Here is a 20,866-nt window from a genome sequence, read left to right on the forward strand (position 1 = left end):
GTTACCAAGGCTTGTTGGCTCCAATCTGGTCACCGACACGGCAGTAAGCTGCAGACTTCGTGTGACACGCCGAATCCAGCTCCTGGTCGTCGTCGACGCCTCCTGGACCTTGTGGCTGAAGAGTCAAGACACCCGTGAATCACCTGAAATCACCCGACGACTGTGGGCATCCATCTGCCTTGCCCCGGGTCACTGCCAAGTGACTTTGAACACTGTCCCCTCTGCTTTCAGGTCTTCCTTCTTCTGAATCCAGGATTGGATTCCACCTGACACTTCTTCTGTCTTCACAAGCAGCAAGTCTTCATTGGCTCACAATGAAAACGACGCCGCGACCCGACACCAAAAGGCACCTATGCACCCGGCTTCCCTGGGTGAGGTAACTCCAGCACTACGGTGCTCCTGTGGGTGCTGGCTCTAGAACTACTTACCCTGTAAGTGACTTGCTTGTAGACTCTCCCGAAGTATCCTTAAACTCTTAATTTCCAATCGCGACTTGCTCCATTGAAGTCAATAGGGATTCGCGGCTGTGTTAACACACTGCATGCGTCCCCCGTGGGTCCTTTACTTACCTGCCTTGGGTGGTTTGTGAGGCCCCAACGTTTCTGAAGGCCCTAGGCCTTGTCCCTTTGCAAGTCGTTATCTCGAAGTCTCTTTTTTACTATATGGTCTGGTACGCCCCTAGGGCCCCAGCCATATTTGTGCTTAATTTATTGTGAAACGTTGATTTGTGCATATGTTCCTGCCTTCTAATCTCATAAAGAGATTAGTAGAGAGTTGTTTAGTAATAAATACATATATATATTTGATATATATACCTGGGGGAGGAATGGCCGGGCAAGATAGCTTGAGAAACCATTGCATATTATAGGTTCTAAGGCCCAAGTTCACTGAAAAGCAATACAATCACAATGTTTTATAAAGGCAAGCTAATCTGGGTTAAAGATCTCACTTTTGAGCCCAGCCACATTCCAGCTGATCAAGGAAAAACTGTTGGCAACACCTAATTCTCTTCCCTGCAACTGTGCAACTGGAGATATAGAATTACTAACTATATACTAGTGTTGAATACATTAACCACAATATATTCGACAGGAACAATTTAACTATTACTTGTTTACAGAGCAACCATTCCATTAAATCTAGAAGACAATTCACAGGTATTGACACAAAGGGACTTACGCTGAGTACCACAGCCGTGATATCTGGGACAAAAATAGAATTGCTCTTTTGCAAAGCAACATATCCATTAAATCAGTTAGACGGTTTACAGATATCGACACAAAAGGGCCTTAACTGAGATCTATTTGCATGGTCCAAATTGTCAAAGACAGAGTATCTGTTTCATCATTGCTTTTTTGCAGAGCAACTATTCCTTTGAATCCCAAGGACAGTTAACTAACATTAGGGCAGGGAGTCCTAAAATAGGGACCCATAAGACGTCAATCCTGATCGTCCAAATTTGCTAAAGGTGCAAATCAATTATAGTAACTAATATTAAAATTATCAGTAGATAGGTGCAATGAAGGACCCCAGGGCAACTGAGTGTGACTCAAAATGGAGCAGACTATAAAAAGAACACGTGGGAGAGACAAGACATAATTCTCCCCACAATCACTGGGTGTCAAAAATTCACGATGACAAAATCCCCATGAATACTCTTATGAGTCCTGCACACTGAAAGTGAATTTTTAACCAACAAATGACACACCTTAATATGAAGTTCAGTAGGAGACTCTTTGTAAGAATTTGACACAGGGGGTACACCTGCTAAAACAAAAACATATGGACAACATGCAGGTGGCAAGTTAATCACCGGTAATTGAGGATATCTTGTTACAGACTGTGAGATCCTGGTAGTGTTAGTCAATACTTGAATAGGGACAGCAAAACTTGGAGCACTAGAAACCTGAGCTGGAGTGTCCAAGGACTTGTTAGACTGCAGATGCAGTGCAGAGCTCTGGCAGACATTAGCCTTTGTTGGTACTTGACTCAGTCACTCACTAAAGGGGGAGGACAGCTCTGAGCTTACACATCAGCTATATCGACACTCTTATGCAAGGCCAGAGACTTGTTCTAGAGAGCTTCTTGTTGCTCCAGACTCATGGATACTCCTTTCCCAACCATTGACTCCAAACTATCTAATCTTTCTATTAAAGGCTTCAAACAGTCATTTAAAATTGAGGTAAATTTACAAAACATTGGGTCCCACAGGAAGTCTTGCATTTGTCCCGTATGATGGGTAGCACCCAGACTTGACTTCGGAGTGAAAGGAGATATCGAGTCCGTCAGTCGCCTGGATTTTCGCTTGCTCTTGGTAGCCGGTAGATTTACTGGTGGTGAGGTAACTGAAATAACCTTGCTAGACATAGGGACACCAATTCCACTTGGGCAGATTCTCTGTGCGGGAGTTTCAGAGCTCGACATAACCCCCGCTTGTTGTTCATTCCTTGCCACTTCTCTGTCTCGTAAACCATGATTGGAAAGGGTAGACACTCCCACACCCCCCAGTGACAAACACCTCTCAGCTAAATCAATTTCCTTAGAGACTGTGCTCACCGCTCTCGCCAAAAAGGAGTGAATTGTGGTGGAATTGTGGATTCCTTAGATGAGATACGTTGCAGCCTATAGTTCAAAAGGAGGTTCCTATACTTATTCCAATTAAATCCTCCTAATTTCCACAGTTGCAAACTTCCTGAAAAACCAAATGGAGGGGCCAGCCCAGCTTCGTCAGCCCATGTAAGGGTGCAGACGGCCCGCTCTTGGCCTGGTCTTCTGAAGTTTATGGCGCTCCGGCACCCATGAACAGTGTTGCGGCCTCCTTGCCAGGCATGCTGGGGGGTGTAGTCTCTCTCTCCCCCCCAGCAGCACAAACAAAAGTGGTAGGCACGGAGGCAAGGTTTGACAGTTAAACAGAAATTAAATCAATGCAATAAACCCTACATGCTCATAAACCTAGTGAAACTCAAGGTCATCCACAATGGCAAGGCACATTTCTTTGGGAAGCCAAAGGAGATCAAGGACTGGCTGGAAATTTAGAGGCTGGGAAGTCAGGCCCCATAGGATCACCAATCAGCAGGACAGTCTGCCCTGAGTGACTACCCTCTTCCCCCACAAAAGAATAAGTCGATGGAAGAGATGGCAGGGGATATGGTCCAGGGCTGAAGGAACCATGCTTCGGAGAGATCAGGCGCCTGCCACTGGTGAAGACACAGCACTAATGGAAGATCTATGGTGCCTTGGCACGCCCCCCAAAGTGTGCAGTCAGAGAACCCCAATCCTGAATGACTGCCGATATCCTGGAATGAGCTTACATTGCCCATGGAACAGGTAATTCCCATATGGGAACAAACATTTTTGGAGGGCTCTTTCAATACATTCAAATGGCTGCTGGGTTGGCGTTACTTCTCCTGTGATATTAATGCTGGGGATATTCCTCATTTCATAAAACCTCCCATAAATGTAAAAGAAGGTGGGTTGAGGTGACAGATGATACAGTTCTAGAAGTGAAGGGAAGGCGGAGTTGAAAAAGTGTTGTTGCTATGTTGCTATTTGTTTCCACACATGGCAGTGCATGAACAGTTTATTTTGATACATAATGCAGACAGCTTGGGATACACCAGGGTTAACCAAAATGGCTAGCCAAGCAAGTCTCTAACAGCGGCATTTCTCATTCACAAATAATTCCCCATACAAATGTCAAAGGTCCACAACGACGACCTGATAAGATTCATAGTAGTTGAGGAAACAACTGGGGGTAAAAGATGGACACTCACTAGTGTATGCACACAACCCACTCTAGTAGACTGCACGTTAAAGGCACTGGTGTTGCTCCAATCTCCGTTAGGTTTAACGGTGGTAGGAGGCGGCTTTGTTTCATGGTCCACACCAGGGATATATTGATACCTCACAGGTCTGTCACCCTGAACATGTGGGCCTGATAGATTGGTCTGACTTGGTCCTGAAGATGTATGCACCCCAACAATACAGAATTCAAATATCAGCTCAGCACTGCATAACTCCTTCATAGGAATAGGCTTTTTCTCCCTGCTACTGACATAGAATGCATATTGGAGGCTTGCAACCTTCCATGAGTTTTAACAGACCATGCACCTGTTCAGATTCAGATCAGACACTTTTTGGTACAACAGGCAGAGTTGTGGAGACAGCGTGCATGTTGGCTCAAGAAAGCTGATTTCCCAGAAAATCTGCATCAGGAGGTAGTGGACTATTTTGAGCAAAATATCAGATTGGTTGCCTTTCGGACTATGATTAGGGAGGCATTTAAGGAAAGTCATACACGGGCAGGCTATATTCTACCTGATCAGGGACAAGAAAGCATATGAAAACCCGAACCCTAGAGAATAGTATTTATGAACTGGAAAGAGAGCAGGCTTCAATGAGGGGATGCACGTCGACTGAAGCTACTGAGCTTAACACTTAGGCAGGAATTACTCGACTTGGCTGCCTTGACGTGCACTGCTACTCAATACAAGATGTATGGACTAGAGGAAAAAGCAGGGAAATTACTCTATTGACGATTAAGCCACTTGCAGCCTGGATCTGAAGGGATGCATTATAAAGCAGATTTAGGTGGTAGATGTCAAGAAAGAACAGAATCTCACTGTACAATGACAACAACTACTTCAGTTACATCAAGTACCATGCAGCTTCTATGCCCAGACTAACACATATACTGCAGGTGTGCGGGGGGACCGCCAGCTTGGTTATCAACTGGGACAAATCAAGTCCATGTGCTGGTGATGAGCGATCATTTTAATCTCAGGGCAACAGACTATTTTCAATATCTAGGCATGCATATAGCACACAGCAGGCGAAGAGCTTGAGATTTAATAATAGCATCGCTGTTTAGGAGAGTTAAACAGGGAATGGAGGAATAATGCTCTCTCCCCCATAATACTGATCGCAGAGGCGCCCTAATTAAAATTCTTTCCTTCATCTTCTTTATGAACTACAAAACATCCTACATGATATATAACAGTACTCCTTTTAATTTCTGCAGTCCGCAATTAAGGGCTTTCTTTGGTTTCGGGAAACACCCCTTTTTTGCATTTTAAAAATGTGTACTCTCACTGTACAAAGGGGAGTTGGACTGGTAGACATTAAATTATATTACCAGGCCTGCCAACTGGTGCCTATAAATGAATGGCTCTTTACAAACCGCAAAGACCCTGCATTAACTCTGGGGTGTGTGGAGAGATTTGGTATACTCAACTTGCTCCATGGTCAGGCATAGCGATATGTCTACAAGTTAAAGGGCTGCCCCCATAAGTCTTATAAGGTTTGAGGCCTGTGTTGGCAATATCATCAAGTAATGGATCCTGGCCTGGGGGATGACTGCGAGCAGGTGTGACTATTACTGTTAATCTTGGGCATTGATCAGGACTAGATTTCATATAACAACTGTACATAGCTTTATACAGTTTAAGTTAATACAATGTGATAAAAAAACAGTATGAGGATACAATGGTTAAGTGGTGGCACATCATCTAAACCACAGGCTGCACAAGCTCCTTTAAGGGTGGATTAAAGTAGTTTTGCGAGGAGTGCTGTCATGCTATTGCCCACAACATCCTCTAGAACTACCATGCCCCGTGTAATGTCAGAAATGCTAGTGGGGCTGCTACACAGACTAAAGAACAGGCCTGAGGAGTTTCCCCTGAACTTCCAATACTGCTGGTGGAACTGAAATGCAAAGGATGACGGTCCTCAAGGAACAGGCTGAATGTAGCTCATCCTTCCTTGAAACGTTCTAGAGTGAAAAAAGATTTCTCACCAAACTGGTGAAAGTCACTGAAGAGCAATTCCATAAAGTTCCCTTTGACATCTCCAGAGAATCTGGTGGAGCACATCAGAGCCTAGAGGTGGATGGAGATGAGCTGCCTCTTTGAATCCACTGTGTCCAGATCAGAGTGAAGTATTTGGTCTACCACATCCTGCCCAATGTGCGCAGCTTCTGTAAAATTGACAAAGACATTATCAAGGAGATTTAGAAAATAGGATATGTGCAATCTCCCACGAAAAGTGGGAATAACTAGCGAAGTCAAGTTGCTTTCATGTATTGAAGGCCCGTCTCCCAGAGAAGGTGGCCTTCTTCGCCATGGTGTTATCGTTTTCTAACTCCCTGTCAGGAGAAGTGGGGAAAACAAGTGTGGGAAGAAGACACCTGAATCACAAGGTTATCTGGGGAGAGTTGGACTATCAGAAATTCTGATTCTCCAGGCACTGGACGAAGGCAGCGAGCAACTTTTTCAATGTAACTGAGAAGGGCTCATTGGCACCCCATTTAACCCCCTTCGTACAGAGGAAAACCCGTTGACATCATCCACACTACCTCTTTAGTGCATGGATATGAAGGGGTCATCCCCCTACTGCAAAAGAAAATATTTCTGGTTAAAACAAGAGAAACATTAGCTTTTGTGAAATCAATGTCAGGTTGCGTCCAGACTTTGAGTTTATTTTTGTTGCTGTGATGGGCAGCAATCTGCTCTCCGTGCATCTATCACTGTAGGATGGGCAGCATCGGAGAAAAAAAAAACATGTCCCCTTCCCAGCGGTTGTCTTCCCAATGTGGTTGCCTGATTGGAGATCGCAGCAGGCAGGGATCTAGTCTACTAGACACCAGGTTGATTTTACTGCATGTGGAAGCGCTATCCCAATCTAAAATAAAAGAAAGAGTGGGGGTGGCCCTCCCAGGCATCAGGCAATGACCCTACGCCATAATGAGCTCCACATGCCAGTTCATTGGCCCCAAAGGCTCCTTAAGGCCCTTAGACTCGTCAGAGGAAGCTGGAGTTTTTTTTCCAGAATATGTCCAGCATCACATTGGCAAAGACCACAATCTGTGCAGTGTCAGTGTCAGTGCCAGGAGCTGGAAAAGCAGAAAGTGAAGCAGAGCTCCATGTCTGTAGTATTCACCAAATCAGGCATCAATGGTATCTCCACTAATTCCAGCTCCAAAGTCAAAGCCAGGGTATGAAGCCACCGAAAGTGAAATGTACTGTGGAGCAAAAATGACATTGGCAAGTCTATGGGTCCCTTCTGTACCTCTTGTGCACCTTCTTAAAAAACCTCTCACTTTCTTGGGAAGAGGCCCACTTCAGGTACATGCCTGACAAATGTGAATGGGAGTGAGACCTAGAATTGGAGCGATGCTGCTTTCCTCTGCATTCATTCGCAGCCTGGGTTATTAAAAGCTTAACCTCCTGCTCCTTGTGGGCCTTGGTGTACGTAGGACCACACTCTTCGCATGACTGGGATTTGTGCTTAGGGCCCAGGCATTATTAGCAGAATAAGAGTGACAAATGGCACTGCCTAAAACCTAAAACTGTGGGGGAGACATCCATACTAAAACCCTGCAACGCTGTGCCAAAGAGTGCAAAAAAAGAAAGGAAATGATGTCCAGCCTCCTTTAGCTTAACTTTTCACAGATAAGCTGGTCCTACAGACTAAAGCTTCTTTCTTTTCGAAGGTGACAACTCCATTTCATGTGGGTCAAATCATCACCTTACTGACATTCTAACCACTTTCTCATGCCACCAAAGACGAGTAAATACAGCACCTGTTTGGACCCTTGTAGAGCTCTACAAGAAGGGAAAGGTGATTCAGATGAGAATTTCCCTGTGCATCAAGATCTAATAAACCCTTGTCACGAAGTGGCTTCCTGAAAGCATCAGGACCCATTCACCAGGACTATGGCTGCATTGCCAGTGCTGTCTTGAGGCACTCTGGGCATTGGACATTTGGCACGCTGCAACTTGGGCTACAGTCCACACTTTGGCCAGGCATTATTGCCTTTACTCCTGTGTCCCAAGAGATGGCCATTTTTCCATATTGTTATTTCAGAATTTCTTCTTTTGACCACCTCCTCAGACCCACCACCTGGAGAAAATGCTTGGAAATTGATTCGAGAGGTCAAGGATGAATCTGCAGATAGAAATATCCATCACAAAAATAAGTATTACCTTCAGGAATAATCTCTCTTGTCGATATTCTTTTTACCAGCAGATTTCTCACCAATATCGCCTGCCTCCCCCTTCTGAGGAGTGGTCATGAGACTCCCAATAAGGTCCCAAATTAGCTTTAATATACTGGAATTCTATTATTCTCTTCAGCCAAATCTCCACCTCTGTGTGCATAGAGAAAAGGACAGGGGAACTGACATCAGTCGACCAAGGAAGCCTCATCTATGGATCTGTGAAGTCAAATCTGCGGGGGAACTCAAAGCTGAGAAGGATCCAAGGCATAGCAAAAAAATTCCAAAGTGTCCTGGTCCTGACTCGCACCCCGACACTTTGGACACGTATTCAAGAGGTGAGTAATTTGCAAAAAGAATAACCAGCAGAAGTTAAGATGCTGTAATGTAAACTAAAGTAAAGAACCAAACTCTTTGAAATTTAACACAGGTTGCTGGTTAACCGTACCACATACATACCTGTTCAGATGTCTTGTAAAAGGCAACAGAGGCATTCACAAGTTTCAGACGGTCTTCCATCTTAAGCATCAACTGCTGCCAGTGAGAAGCTACTTTTTCAGCGCAGTCCCGAATCATGTCCATGTCATAATGATTTGCTTGAAGCATAGCCTCTGCTTTCTGCTGAACTTGCAGAGCACTCTGATGAGTCTTCTATTTTCATAACAAAAAGAAACCAGGAACAAATTAATCTTTACCTGCACTTTTGTTAAGTCATGTGTTTTTTTTTCTATGCAACACACCATATAAACAACTGCCTCCCAATTAAGAAAGGAAGAGTTCAAAGTTAACATTTCTCTGGGTTGATCACTATCTTAATTTCAAAATGTTTGTGGGGTAGTGGGACAGTCTCATACTTTAGATATTTCAGGACTAACTGTCATTCTAAGCTGAAGACAAAGTAATATGCTGTTAAGGTCACAATATGTTGCCTAACCACCTCCAAAATGAGTGTTTTAAAAGTCAGTGTGTGACGAACATGTGGTATATACACTGTACACTGGTTCAAAAAAGTCAGGTAGAAAATACGTGGAGTATTTGCTAATTGATGTGAACTCTACTTATTACTACTAAATGTTCTGCCTAAAATATGCTTTAAACGCTAATCAAAAAATAATTTGTAAATTTTATTTACAGAGGTAAATTATATACTGAATTTGTTGTCATGAAAATAAGCAACAATTAGTTTTAAAATACTGATAGTTTCAAATATAGGAAATCAATCAAACAAATAATTTTGAATCATATATTTATTAAAAACAATTGAACTGGGGGGGCGTGGCCTAGCAAGCCACTATGGCGGACGTGTGTTAGGCCAGCTCCGTCCAGCCCGCCTGTTATCCTTCAATTATCCTGGTTCCCCCGACACCCCAGCAATCTTGAGGAAGCTGCTGCGGCGCTGCCCTCCCCAGCGGACACCCCACGACATTCTGTGGCGCCCACGCACGATTTAGGCGGTGACATAGCGCCGCGCAAGGGCGAGGCCTGGTGGCGCGGGAGGAGCCGGGGCGCTGCGTGCCGATATCCAGAGGGCATCGGGAGCTGCGTACCGCACCGAGCCCGCCTGCAGGAGGAGACGTCAGATCGTCAGATCGGGTGACTGCGGGGACCGGTGCTGGAGGGAAGATTGCCGGCGATTCAAGAGCCTTGCCAGGTGTCTGGCAGTGCGTCACCCGGAGACCGGTCGGCATCCAGAGAGAGCGGCATTGGCGAAGAAAACTGCAGTGTGGCGGCCGTGGCCTGGCTCCTGGGCTCCGTGAGTGCTTCTCGACGGCTGGCAGCAGGGGGAGCTCAGCAGCACGGTCATTGGAGTAGCTGCGGAGGTTCTCCCCCCCTTCATCGGCTTGGTGTACGGCGGTGCCACGTGGCGGCCAACTGTGAGGTCAGCATTGGACCCCCCCGCACCGCGAGCACCAGCAACGGTGGCCTGCAGAGACTTGACCCCCGCCTGCTTGCTTGAAGTTGGGCCCGGGCGGCCCAGGAAACATTGTGGGCCGGGGTCAGCGGACCCATCTTGGACCTGAGACGCGGCCTAAATGGGGCCGCGGAAGACGACGTGGTGGCCGGACCGGGCCACGGAGGTGAGGAGAGAGGGGGTGCAATGAGTGCGGCAGTCGGGGTGCAGTCATTTGATGGGGGTGCAGAGCAGGCTTGCCGCAGCGACCTCCCTCATACACGAGGCGGCATTCAGAGGTAGGCGGAGTACCTTGGCAGCAGGGATCAGCGGCACGGTCGGGCCGCGTGGGGTGAGACTGAGAGCTATATCCTTCTGCCCTGGGGACCCCTGCTTTGAAGGCCGACCGGGCTGAAATTTTCTGACAGCCGGCATTTGCGGCACCTAGTGAGGCCACCTGGCTGACGGTGCGCTTCGACCTGCACTTTTTCACGGACACTATACCCATTGTGTGGGGTCCCAGGAGGAGTCGGACCCCTGGAGGTGACTCATCGGGCCTTGTGTCTCCGCATTTGCACCTAGCCCAGCCTCATTCAGGTCTGCGAGAGGACCCCAGAGGCAGCCATGACGAGAGACAAGGGTAGTGGGTCTACTAAAGATGGCCCCATTGATAAATTCACCGGTCCGGGAGCGGCGGCTGGTGCTGCTGGGGGTCCGCCGGAGGCCATCCCAGACAACGTAGCCCTCATGGCAGCCATCATCCAATCCAGGGACATCCTGGATGCTAAAATGGGGGCGGTTGGGTCGGATGTCATGCTGCTGCGACAAGATCTAAGCAACGCTGTGTCTCGCATCACAGAAGCTGAGACCCGGATCTCTGGAGAGGAGGATGAAGTCACAATACTGAAGCAAAAAATGGCGAGCATGGAAACGATCCAGAAGGGATTGGTGCACCGTGTGGAGGATGCTGAAGGGCAAGCCCAACGTAACAACCTGAGATTCGTGGGTTTTCCGGAGGGCTGTGAGGCAGGCAACATGGAACGCTTCCTCATGCAGTGGTTAGAAAGTTGGCTCCCACCGGACGCTATGTCACGATGCTTCGTCGTGGAGCAGGCCCACCGGGAACCCATGCAGAAACCGGCCAGTAATAGCAAAGCTCCTGAACTATCTGGACCGTGATGCTATACTGAAACAGGCCTGGGCCAAGGAACCTCTGCTGTATGAAAATGCGCGCATCTTAATATTTCCCGATTATACACGACTAGTACAGCAACAGAGCCAATTGTTCATGGCCGCGAAGGCCCGACTGAGAGACCTTAAACTCCCATATGCCCTTGTGTTTCGGGAGCTGCGTACCGCACCGAGCCCGCCTGCAGGAGGAGACGTCAGATCGTCAGATCGGGTGACTGCGGGGACCGGTGCTGGAGGGAAGATTGCCGGCGATTCAAGAGCCTTGCCAGGTGTCTGGCAGTGCGTCACCCGGAGACTGGTCGGCATCCAGAGAGAGCGGCATTGGCGAAGAAAATTGCAGTGTGGCGGCCGTGGCCTGGCTCCTGGGCTCCGTGAGTGCTTCTCGATGGCTGGCAGCAGGGGGAGCTCAGCAGCACGGTCATTGGAGTAGCTGCGGAGGTTCTCCCCCCCCCTTCATCGGCTTGGTGTACGGCGGTGCCACGAGGCGGCCAACTGTGAGGTCAGCATTGGACCCCCCCCCGGCGCCGCGAGCACCCGCAACGGTGGCCTGCAGAGACTTGACCCCCGCCTGCTTGCTTGAAGTTGGGCCCGGGCGGCCCAGGAAACATTGTGGGCCGGGGTCAGCGGACCCATCTTGGACCTGAGACGCGGCCTAAGTGGGGCCGCGGAAGACGACGTGGTGGCCGGACCGGGCCACGGAGGTGAGGAGAGAGGGGGTGCAATGAGTGCGGCAGTCGGGGTGCAGTCATTTGATGGGGGTGCAGAGCAGGCTTGCCGCAGCGACCTCCCTCATACACGAGGCGGCATTCAGAGGTAGGCGGAGTACCTTGGCAGCAGGGATCGGCGGCACGGTCGGGCCGCGTGGGGTGAGACTGAGAGCTATATCCTTCTGCCCTGGGGACCCCTGCTTTGAAGGCCGACCGGGCTGAAATTTTCTGACAGCCGGCATTTGCGGCACCTAGTGAGGCCACCCGGCTGACGGTGCGCTTCGACCTGCACTTTTTCACGGACACTATACCCATTGTGTGGGGTCCCAGGAGGAGTCGGACCCCGACCCCTGGAGGTGACTCATCGGGCCTCGTGTCTCCGCATTTGCACCTAGCCCAGCCTCATTCAGGTCTGCGGGAGGACCCCAGAGGCAGCCATGACGAGAGACAAGGGTAGTGGGTCTACTAAAGATGGCCCCATTGATGAATTCACCGGTCCGGGAGCGGCGGCTGGTGCTGCTGGGGGTCCGCCGGAGGCCATCCCAGACAACGCAGCCCTCATGGCAGCTATCATCCAATCCAGGGACATCCTGGATGCTAAAATGGGGGCGGTTGGGTCGGATGTCATGCTGCTGCGACAAGATATAAGCAACGCTGTGTCTCGCATCACAGAAGCTGAGACCCGGATCTCTGGAGAGGAGGATGAAGTCACAATACTGAAGCAAAAAATGGCGAGCATGGAAACGATCCAGAAAGGATTGGTGCACCGTGTGGAGGATGCTGAAGGGCAAGCCCAACGTAACAACCTGAGATTTGTGGGTTTTCCGGAGGGCTGTGAGGCAGGCAACATGGAACGCTTCCTCACGCAGTGGTTAGAAAGTTGTCTCCCACCGGACGCTATGTCACGATGCTTCGTCGTGGAGCGGGCCCACCGGGAACCCATGCAGAAAGCGGCCAGTAATAGCAAAGCTCCTGAACTATCTGGACCGTGATGCTATACTGAAACAGGCCCGGGCCAAGGAACCTCTGCTGTATGAAAATGCTCGCATCTTAATATTTCCCGATTATACACGACTAGTACAGCAACAGAGCCAATCGTTCATGGCCGCGAAGGCCCGACTGAGAGACCTTAAACTCCCATATGCCCTTGTGTTTCCTGCTAGTCTACGGGTAGTATACTGATCCCCCACATACTTCTTTGACACCCCGGAGGAGGTCTTTAAATGGACTGATGAAATGGTGCGAGTGAGGGTGCACATGCCGCCCGGCAGGGAGTCCGACTCCTCCTCCGGAGAGGTGGCCCAGAAGCGTCCCAAGGGACAGCAACAGAGGGGCGATAGGCGGTCACGATCCCGGAGGCGCTCCTTGTCTAGCGGAGCCTCTGCTGGCGGGGGGCCCTACTCATGGACGCCGAACTTTGGAACCTTGACGCTTGGGGCTGGCTTAGCGCTGGGGTAGTCTCTTCGGCTTATCATGTACTCTGATATATAAAAGTCTCGTGCTGGACGGGCCCCTGCCCGAGGAACATGGGCTGTAAGTTGGGGATCCATTGGATGGGGCAGTGCCTTTCCCCCCTTGGGGTTCAGGTACTAGCCCCGCCGCGTCAGATACTTCAGTGTTTTTGAGGTATGGGGTGGGAGGTTTGTTGGGGGGGGGGGAGTTGTTTTAGGTTCCGAGTCGCACTTCCGCTCTGGGTCCATTGCACTATTAACACCCGCGGCCGCGGTCCCCTGTCGGTGATCTGGGCGGGTTCCCTCCCCTATGGCTAGCGCGGCTCCAAGGGATCAGGGAGCCCCGGGTACTGTCCGTATTATAAGCTAGAATGTGCGATGGGCCCTGGACAAAATTAAGCAGGGAGCAATATTGCATCAGGCAAAGATGGCTAGAGCCGATATCCTCATGTTGCAGGAAACACACCTCATGGGAACGAAGACACCTTGCTTGCAGCGATATGGATATCAACAAATCTTTCATGCAGGATTTGCGAGGGGCTCCAGAGGGGTGGCGATTTTAGGTCATCGTAGGGTCCCGTAAATACATGCGCAGCAGTGGACTGACACTCAGGGACGGTATCTATTTATTCGGGGTATAATTGGGGAGGTCCCCTTGGTTTTAGGCAGCATGTATGCTCCCCCCCCCTTGCCGTGGTATCTTGTAGAGAAGCTACTGGCCCTTTGGGCAGATATACCTGGCGTGCTCTCTGTAGTGGGTGGGGACTGGAACGATGTTATGGATTTGGCTAGGGACAGGAGCGGGGGGAGGATGGCTGGGGGAGGGGTCATCCCACAAAATTAAATTCACTGGTGACTAGTCTTGACTGGATCGATGTCTGGCGACGGGCTCACGGAGACAGGCGGAAGTATACATACCTTTAGGGGGTGCACAAAACTTTCTCAAGGCTCGACTACATTTTTATTCCCCGGACGAGGGCTGGTAGTGTGGCGCTGACTGAAATCCTACCCCGTGGCCTCTCCGATCACTCCCCAGTGTCCCTTGAGCTGTATATGGGCCAGGGGCGACAGTCCGTTCGGTGGCTCCTCTTAGCGTGGCACCTGCAGAATGATGATTACAATACACATATGAGGGAGGCCATCGCTCAATACTTCACCTCAAACGAGGGGTCGGTGTCTAGCGTGGAGACTCTGTGGGAGGCCTTGAAGCCTACTTTACGAGGCGTGGATATATCCTGGTGTGCAGCGGCTCGCAGTAAGCGCAGGGAGGAATTGACGCGGGCAGAGGCCAACATTAAGGCACTTGAACGCTGGGCTTGGGAGGAAGGGGGAGGGCAGTCTGTGAGGCAACTACTTCAGGCCCAACAGTCTTGTGACGCCCTCCTGAAGGATGAAGCCCGCCAGATTTGGCTGGCAACGCGTAACAGGATATACCAGTGGGGGGACAAGTCCGGCAAGATGCTCCATCGGCTTTGCCTGGGCACCTTCCATGCCCAGGCCCTTCCGGGACTTCTGGACGAGAAGGGGGTACCGATCACTGACCCGCTCATTATAGCGGAGAGGTTTGCTGCCTATTACACAGACCTTTATGCCCCCCGGGAATGCCTGCCAGTGGATACCGTCGATAAATTCTTAGCTGATCTGCCGCCTAAAACGGTGTCAGATGGAGTGCGTGACTGGCTGGAGTTTCCCTTAACTGATGAGGAGTTGGATACGGCCCTGGGAGAGCTCAATTCTGGGAAGGCTTCCGGGCCCAATGGGTTCCCGAGTGAATTCTTTCGCCGCTATAATGCACAGTTGGCCCCATATTATCGGGCAGTAGTGAAGGAGGCCCGGGAGAAGGGCTTGCTCCCCCCAGATTGGAGACACGTGGAGGTGGTGGTGTTTCTTAAGCCCGGCCGGACACCGGATCAACAGGCCTCGTACCGCCCCATCTCCCTCCTTAACGTGGAGGCTAAGATCTTGGCCAAGGCGTTGGCTAATCGCCTTCTGCCGCACATATAGACTCTTATACACTCTGAGTAGGCTGGGTTCATGCCCCGGAGGACAGCCAGACACAATATACCTAAACAGACTATAATATTCCCACCATTTCCCCCAAATCATTGAATAATTTGATGGATAGCCTCTTGCAACATAAATAGATTCTTACTGTTTTGCACGCCAGTCCATTTCCGACTGCCACTCTGTTAGGGTCGGAAGCACTGTATTGTTTCAATGTGTCACAATGTCCCTTTTGTAGAGCAATATCCCAGTCCCAATCAGGGTACCATCTCCTCTGGACCATCCTACGTCTTCCAGGATCTCCAATATAGCCACCCGGGGTATGGGTCAATAGGTCGGGCAAGAGCTCTCGATAAGAGTATGGAAGGTCTTCCTTCAATATTCAACACTGATCGGACAGCCCTATAGCATCTGATAAAAGTCCTCTATTTACAATTAGCAAAAATAACAATCATTAATAGAATGCCTTTGGGCACACCATTACCTTGCAGGCATAAGATAAGTGACATGGAGATATTTAAGCTATATAAACCGGAGTCGTGGAGGGAATAGCGAGTGCCCGTGGGGCCATACATGCGTCCTGGCAGTCACTGTCATCTAGGGGGCTAACCCAGGTAGCCCATTTGGCTTTCAAGACCCCATAGAGGTCTGGGAAACTAATCACCAGTGATTTATACATTTTGGATAGTCCACCTTTGTCAAGGGGCCACAAAGGGACTCTGGCTTCCAGTGGCTGTATTTAGGAGCTGTGGCCAGAGTGCCCTTATGCTATGCAAGTGTGTGCTGTAGTTGCAAGTATCTGTAAAACAGACTTATAACGTACGAAATCCAACTAGATTTCAGTGGAGGATGTCGTCTGGGAGCCCCGCAAGAGTTCCCCCACCTTCGATATATTGATCAGATCCCATTTGCCAAATCCTTCTAGATGTGTTCCTCATCCCAGCCAAAAGCTCTTTCATTGGGGTTGGGGGGGGGGGGGGGGTTGTCTCCTGTGTGATTTACCAGTCCTACCTGGTTTACCTGAGGTGTGTGGCCTCAGGAAGTATTCGAGGAACAGGGGAGCCATAAATCATATCCATATTCGCGTTGCGGTTAATTCTAGCCACTTCCAGGGGAAAGGCGGGATCTGAAACTTCCCCACTCAACCAATTGTTCACCACCAAAATCTGAGAAGCCCAGTATTATAAACAAATATCCGCAATACCCATTCCACCGTCATGGGTTGATAGTATACATTTACCCAGTGCAATCAAGGGCTGTCGTACAGCCCACAGAAAGGACCACATTTTGGTAAAAAAGTCACAGTACAAGGCCTGAGCGATGACCAGTAGTAAATTTTGCAGTATATAGCGAAAGTGTGGCAGGACATCATCTTTAACAGACACTGCCTAATATGTTCAATGGAAGATTGACTTATCTAGCAAGATCAGTCTTCAGTAAGCTAGCCAAGGTTAGGACTTCATGTTTGGATATAGGATTATATTGATCCCCAGGTACTGAAAGTTGAGCCTGTGGTCTGGCAGTTGCGACTGCCACTCCACTTCACCCTTAACCCCCTTCAAGGGCACTAAAATGGATTTTATCCAGTTCATCTGAAGACCAGACTCTGTGGTCACCCGAGCATTAAAAAATTACTATAAACTAGGTCAAAAACCTTCTCCCGGCTAATATCCAGCTAGAATAAAACATTAAAATGTAGGATATAGTGTTTTTGGCACATAGAAATTTCATTATATTGAACAAAAAGAGGGACCAGGGGGCGTGTTTACCGAGGTCCAGTGTACATACCCCACAAGGACTAGTAAGCAAAAAGGGTACGAAGTTCCTCTGTGTTAAAAGGCTGGAGGAGGGGGAAAGACAAGGTGTAGTGTGTCAGTGGAGACCACTATATGTATGCAATGAAGGAGAGCTCCCCTTGTCGGAACTAGGGCTCTCACACACCCAGCAAGCTAGGTGTCATGCTTCATCATATGAGCCTGCCCCTCGTCAGGTCGGCGCTGCAATACTGGACGGGCACCCAAACCGGGGCTCTTTATCGGGGATCTTTTGTTCCTGCCAGTGGGTGCAGTGGGGATGAGGGGCCTAGTGTGTGTAGATGTGAAGTGTAGTGAATGTAAAATAGGTCAGTTAGTCCTAAAAACCTTTATTGGGAAGGTAAACTGCCTAGTATAAAAGAGTGAGAGGGGCACAGGACTAGTAATGTGTCTAGTGGTGTATGCCCTGCTCTCAAGTGATTGACATGTTTTGTGCCATTGTAGTCCTATAGATCTGGGCACTTCCTCAGGATCAAGTGAAACGCTATCTACACTACAGAGGTAAGTAGAATTCTACATACCCAAAACACAGGTTGTTCACCTACAGGTAAAGTAAAGAAAAAACGGGGGGCCGGTGAGAACATATTGACATGTTGGAAATACATGATATATGCAGGCATACTGTGTCTTTATTACCCAACCTGAATAAAGTGCTATTTACTAGACCACACATATCAGTGGGCCAACCAATGCGCACTTGATATAGTCCCTGCATCACGCTGTGTAGAACAGTGAACTAGATACGGTTATATCAGTATCAAGTGCCTTATGTGATTAAAATATCAAAGAAATGTACATATCAAACAAGGATGATGGCGTCTAGGTAACTGCATTCGTCAGGACAATACTGTGGCTCACCTGGTCTGTAAGTAAGATATACTTGCAACAGTGAGTCGGTGGTATAAAAAGGACACCGATTGGGTACTAGGGAAAGGATGAGATGAATTAAGGGAGTTCAAGATAGCCAAAGATTCACAGGCTGCTGGTGTGTGAAAGTCTCAGCCAGTCGTCAGGTAGGTAAGTAAAGTACTAGAGCGGTGTGTCAGCACTACCGGTTGTTCGACGGTAACCTGGAGCCTCTAGAGGACCCCACCGGTAGTGTAGAGTGAGGCCAGTAGTATCCGCCCAGTGCCGCGCGAGTTCCCATGGATCCGCCGGGTACCCCAGGAACCAGGCGACCCAATGAATACTGAGGAACACCGCATGACACAGGAGGACACCCGCAAAGACCCAAGGCCACACACAGATGCACAGGAGTCACTGTAGCAGGGTCGGGGAACAGAGACCCTGCCGCGGCCGCACACACTCCCCTCTAATAGCAAAATGGTCACCAAAGATATGTTAGAGCTGAAATCACTCACCGGCGAATTAACGCTCCTTGCGTTTTGACCTACCCTGCCGCCGAGACCGGGATGGTGGCAGGGAGAGGGCCGGAGGTGTATAAGTAGTGAGACGCCCAATGACATCCGTGTAGCCTGGGCGGTTCCAATGACGTAGGTTGAAACACGTGGGGTGAAGTAAGTGTGTAGTCAGCGGTTGCACAGGAAAAGGTCCTCGCACACTGTTGGTATATGTGGCGGCCATATTGGGATGTACCATAATGCGCTTAACTCAATAAGGAGTGCCGCTTCTGGATAGTAATATTCAAAGTGCTAAAAGCGGCAAAGGGAGTCTGGGGTGGAAGATGACGTGTGAAGTGGAAAGCATATATGGCTAGGTCAGACCATCACCTGCATCTAAATCATGGCGCTGTATGGCGATAAGCAAGCTTCTTAATCATGTATGTGCATGGCTAAGACGTATAGCAACCCCCTACAAGCAAGTAGTTAATGGTACCGGGGGGGTGGGTTTAGTGGTAGTCGACTTCTCATACTGTGGGCGAGGCCATCTATACTGAAGTGACTCCACTCTAGTGGAGGCAAGATGTCCACTCCCACAGTCATGGATTAGGGTTGCAGGTGGTGGAGTGGCTCGTGTCATACAAAATGTCATGATGTGGACAACGTGGGAAGGGCCCCTAGTGATTGATTCAAGTGAGTGCACCCCACGGTATGTCATCATTAAGTCCAGTGGTATGTGTGGACAGTCTGTGGACCCATCTTTGTTCAGCTTTGAACAGTGCAGTCTTGGTGATCTGTGGGTACGCTTCTAAAACTATCCAGCGCAGTGTTTCAGGGGTGTGTTGTGCATCTTTGAAATGTGTATACACTTTTGTAGTGACCCTCTGGCACCTGATGTTGCTTTTGTGTTCGGTTATCCGGGTCTTAACAGGTCGCATAGTCATACCTATGTACTTGAGACCACAGGGGCAGCTCAGCATGTAGATGCATTGTTTAGTGTTACAATTTGTGTGTCTCTTCAAAGACCATCTAAAATTGGACGACAGGGCTATTTCTTTAGACGTGATAGTAAGTGGACAGGCCACGCAAGAGCCACACGGGTAATGTCCAGTGACCGCCGGTAGGCCCCACAGAGTCCTCTGTGTGTCGGTGTTGTTCCTCCTCTGTCTTGTGTGTATTAAGGTATCCTTTAGGTTGCAGGTTCTTTTATATGCAAACCTAGGTTTAGGTAACGTTAGTTCGCCTGTGTTCAAAATGTTCCAATGTTTTAAAATGATTCTCTTTATTCGTGTGGAGTCTGGGGTGAATGATGTCACGCAAGTCAGAGTATCAGTGGTTGGTTTTTGGTGTACTTCAAGGAGTCTCTCTAGGGTTATTCCTAGCTCTCTTCAATGATTTTCTCACTTGTTTCTGTGGGTACCCCCTTGTCTTGAGGTTAGATGCCAGTGTATCGGTTTCTCTTTTGTAATCACTGACCAACTTACAATTGCGTCTAATCCGCAAGAATTGCCCAAACGGCAGGTTGTCTCTTAGTGCTTTGGGGTGGTGGCTGTTGTACAAGAGTAAGCTATTGTGATCAGTGGGTTTCTTGTACAGAGGAGTGTTAAGGCTATCTGCACTAAGTGTGATGTTTATGTCCAGGAAAGGAACGGTGATGTCTGAAAAAGTGTGGGAAACCTTGAGGTAATCATTTTGGTTGTTAATCCACCTCACAAATTCCTCACAGATTGATCGAGTGCCATGCCAAAACACCCAAATGTCGTCTACGAAGCGTTTCCATAGCTTCAGGTTGTTGTGGTATGGATAAGTGGTGTTCTGGATTATGTCCCTTTCAAATGCCGCCATGTAGAGGCACGCTAGGCTAGGAGCAAAAGTGCCCCCCTATAGATGTACCCTGACTCTGGTGAAATAGCTGTTGTTTAAATTCGAAGAAATTTTCAGTCAGAGCCAGGGTGGCGCATTCCATTATAAAGGCAACAGGGGTAGGTGATATCCACTCCAGAGTGTTCAGAGCGGTTTCCACGACTGCTAGGGTGGCTCTCTGGGGAATATTCGTATACAGAGAACCCCCCCGTCAAGGGTGACTAGGAGGTCAATGTCTCCAGTGTTTGTTGTTTCCTCGATATTCTTCAGGATGTCAGTTGTGTCTCTTACAAAGGAGGGTGTATCTATCACAATTGGTTGTAGAAAGTGGTCACAGAAGATGGAGAGTGGCTCAAGAATAGAGCCAATCCCGGAAACGATAGGGCGACCAGGGACCGGTGAGATACCCTGATGTATTTTTGGCAGGGTATAAAAATAGGTTGTTCTTGGGTCCTTGGAAATCAAAAAATCTGCTTCCTTGTGGCTGATACAACCATTGGACTCAGCCTCGTAAACCAGTGTGGAAATCCTAGTCATCAGACATATGGTGGAGTCGGTTGTGATGGGAGTGTAGTATCTCTCATTAGATAGTTGGCGGATGCATTCTGCATC

The 20,866-nt window shown here is 48.9% G+C and overlaps 1 protein-coding gene across 2 annotated transcripts in view; it reads right to left on the reverse strand.

Moving 5' to 3' along the window:
* Positions 1-20,866, reverse strand: part of TRIO (trio Rho guanine nucleotide exchange factor) — a 4,621,980-nt gene that overhangs the window by 2,697,162 nt on the left and 1,903,952 nt on the right. For both annotated transcript variants that reach the window (XM_085606120.1, XM_085606121.1), the window contains exon 17: positions 8,453-8,644. In XM_085606120.1, the coding sequence (XP_085462246.1) occupies positions 8,453-8,644 (192 nt within the window). The remainder of the gene's footprint in view (positions 1-8,452; positions 8,645-20,866) is intronic.

The sequence above is a fragment of the Triturus cristatus genome, chromosome 5_1 (genome assembly GCF_964204655.1).
Source record: "Triturus cristatus chromosome 5_1, aTriCri1.1, whole genome shotgun sequence".
Taxonomy (NCBI): domain Eukaryota; kingdom Metazoa; phylum Chordata; class Amphibia; order Caudata; family Salamandridae; genus Triturus; species Triturus cristatus.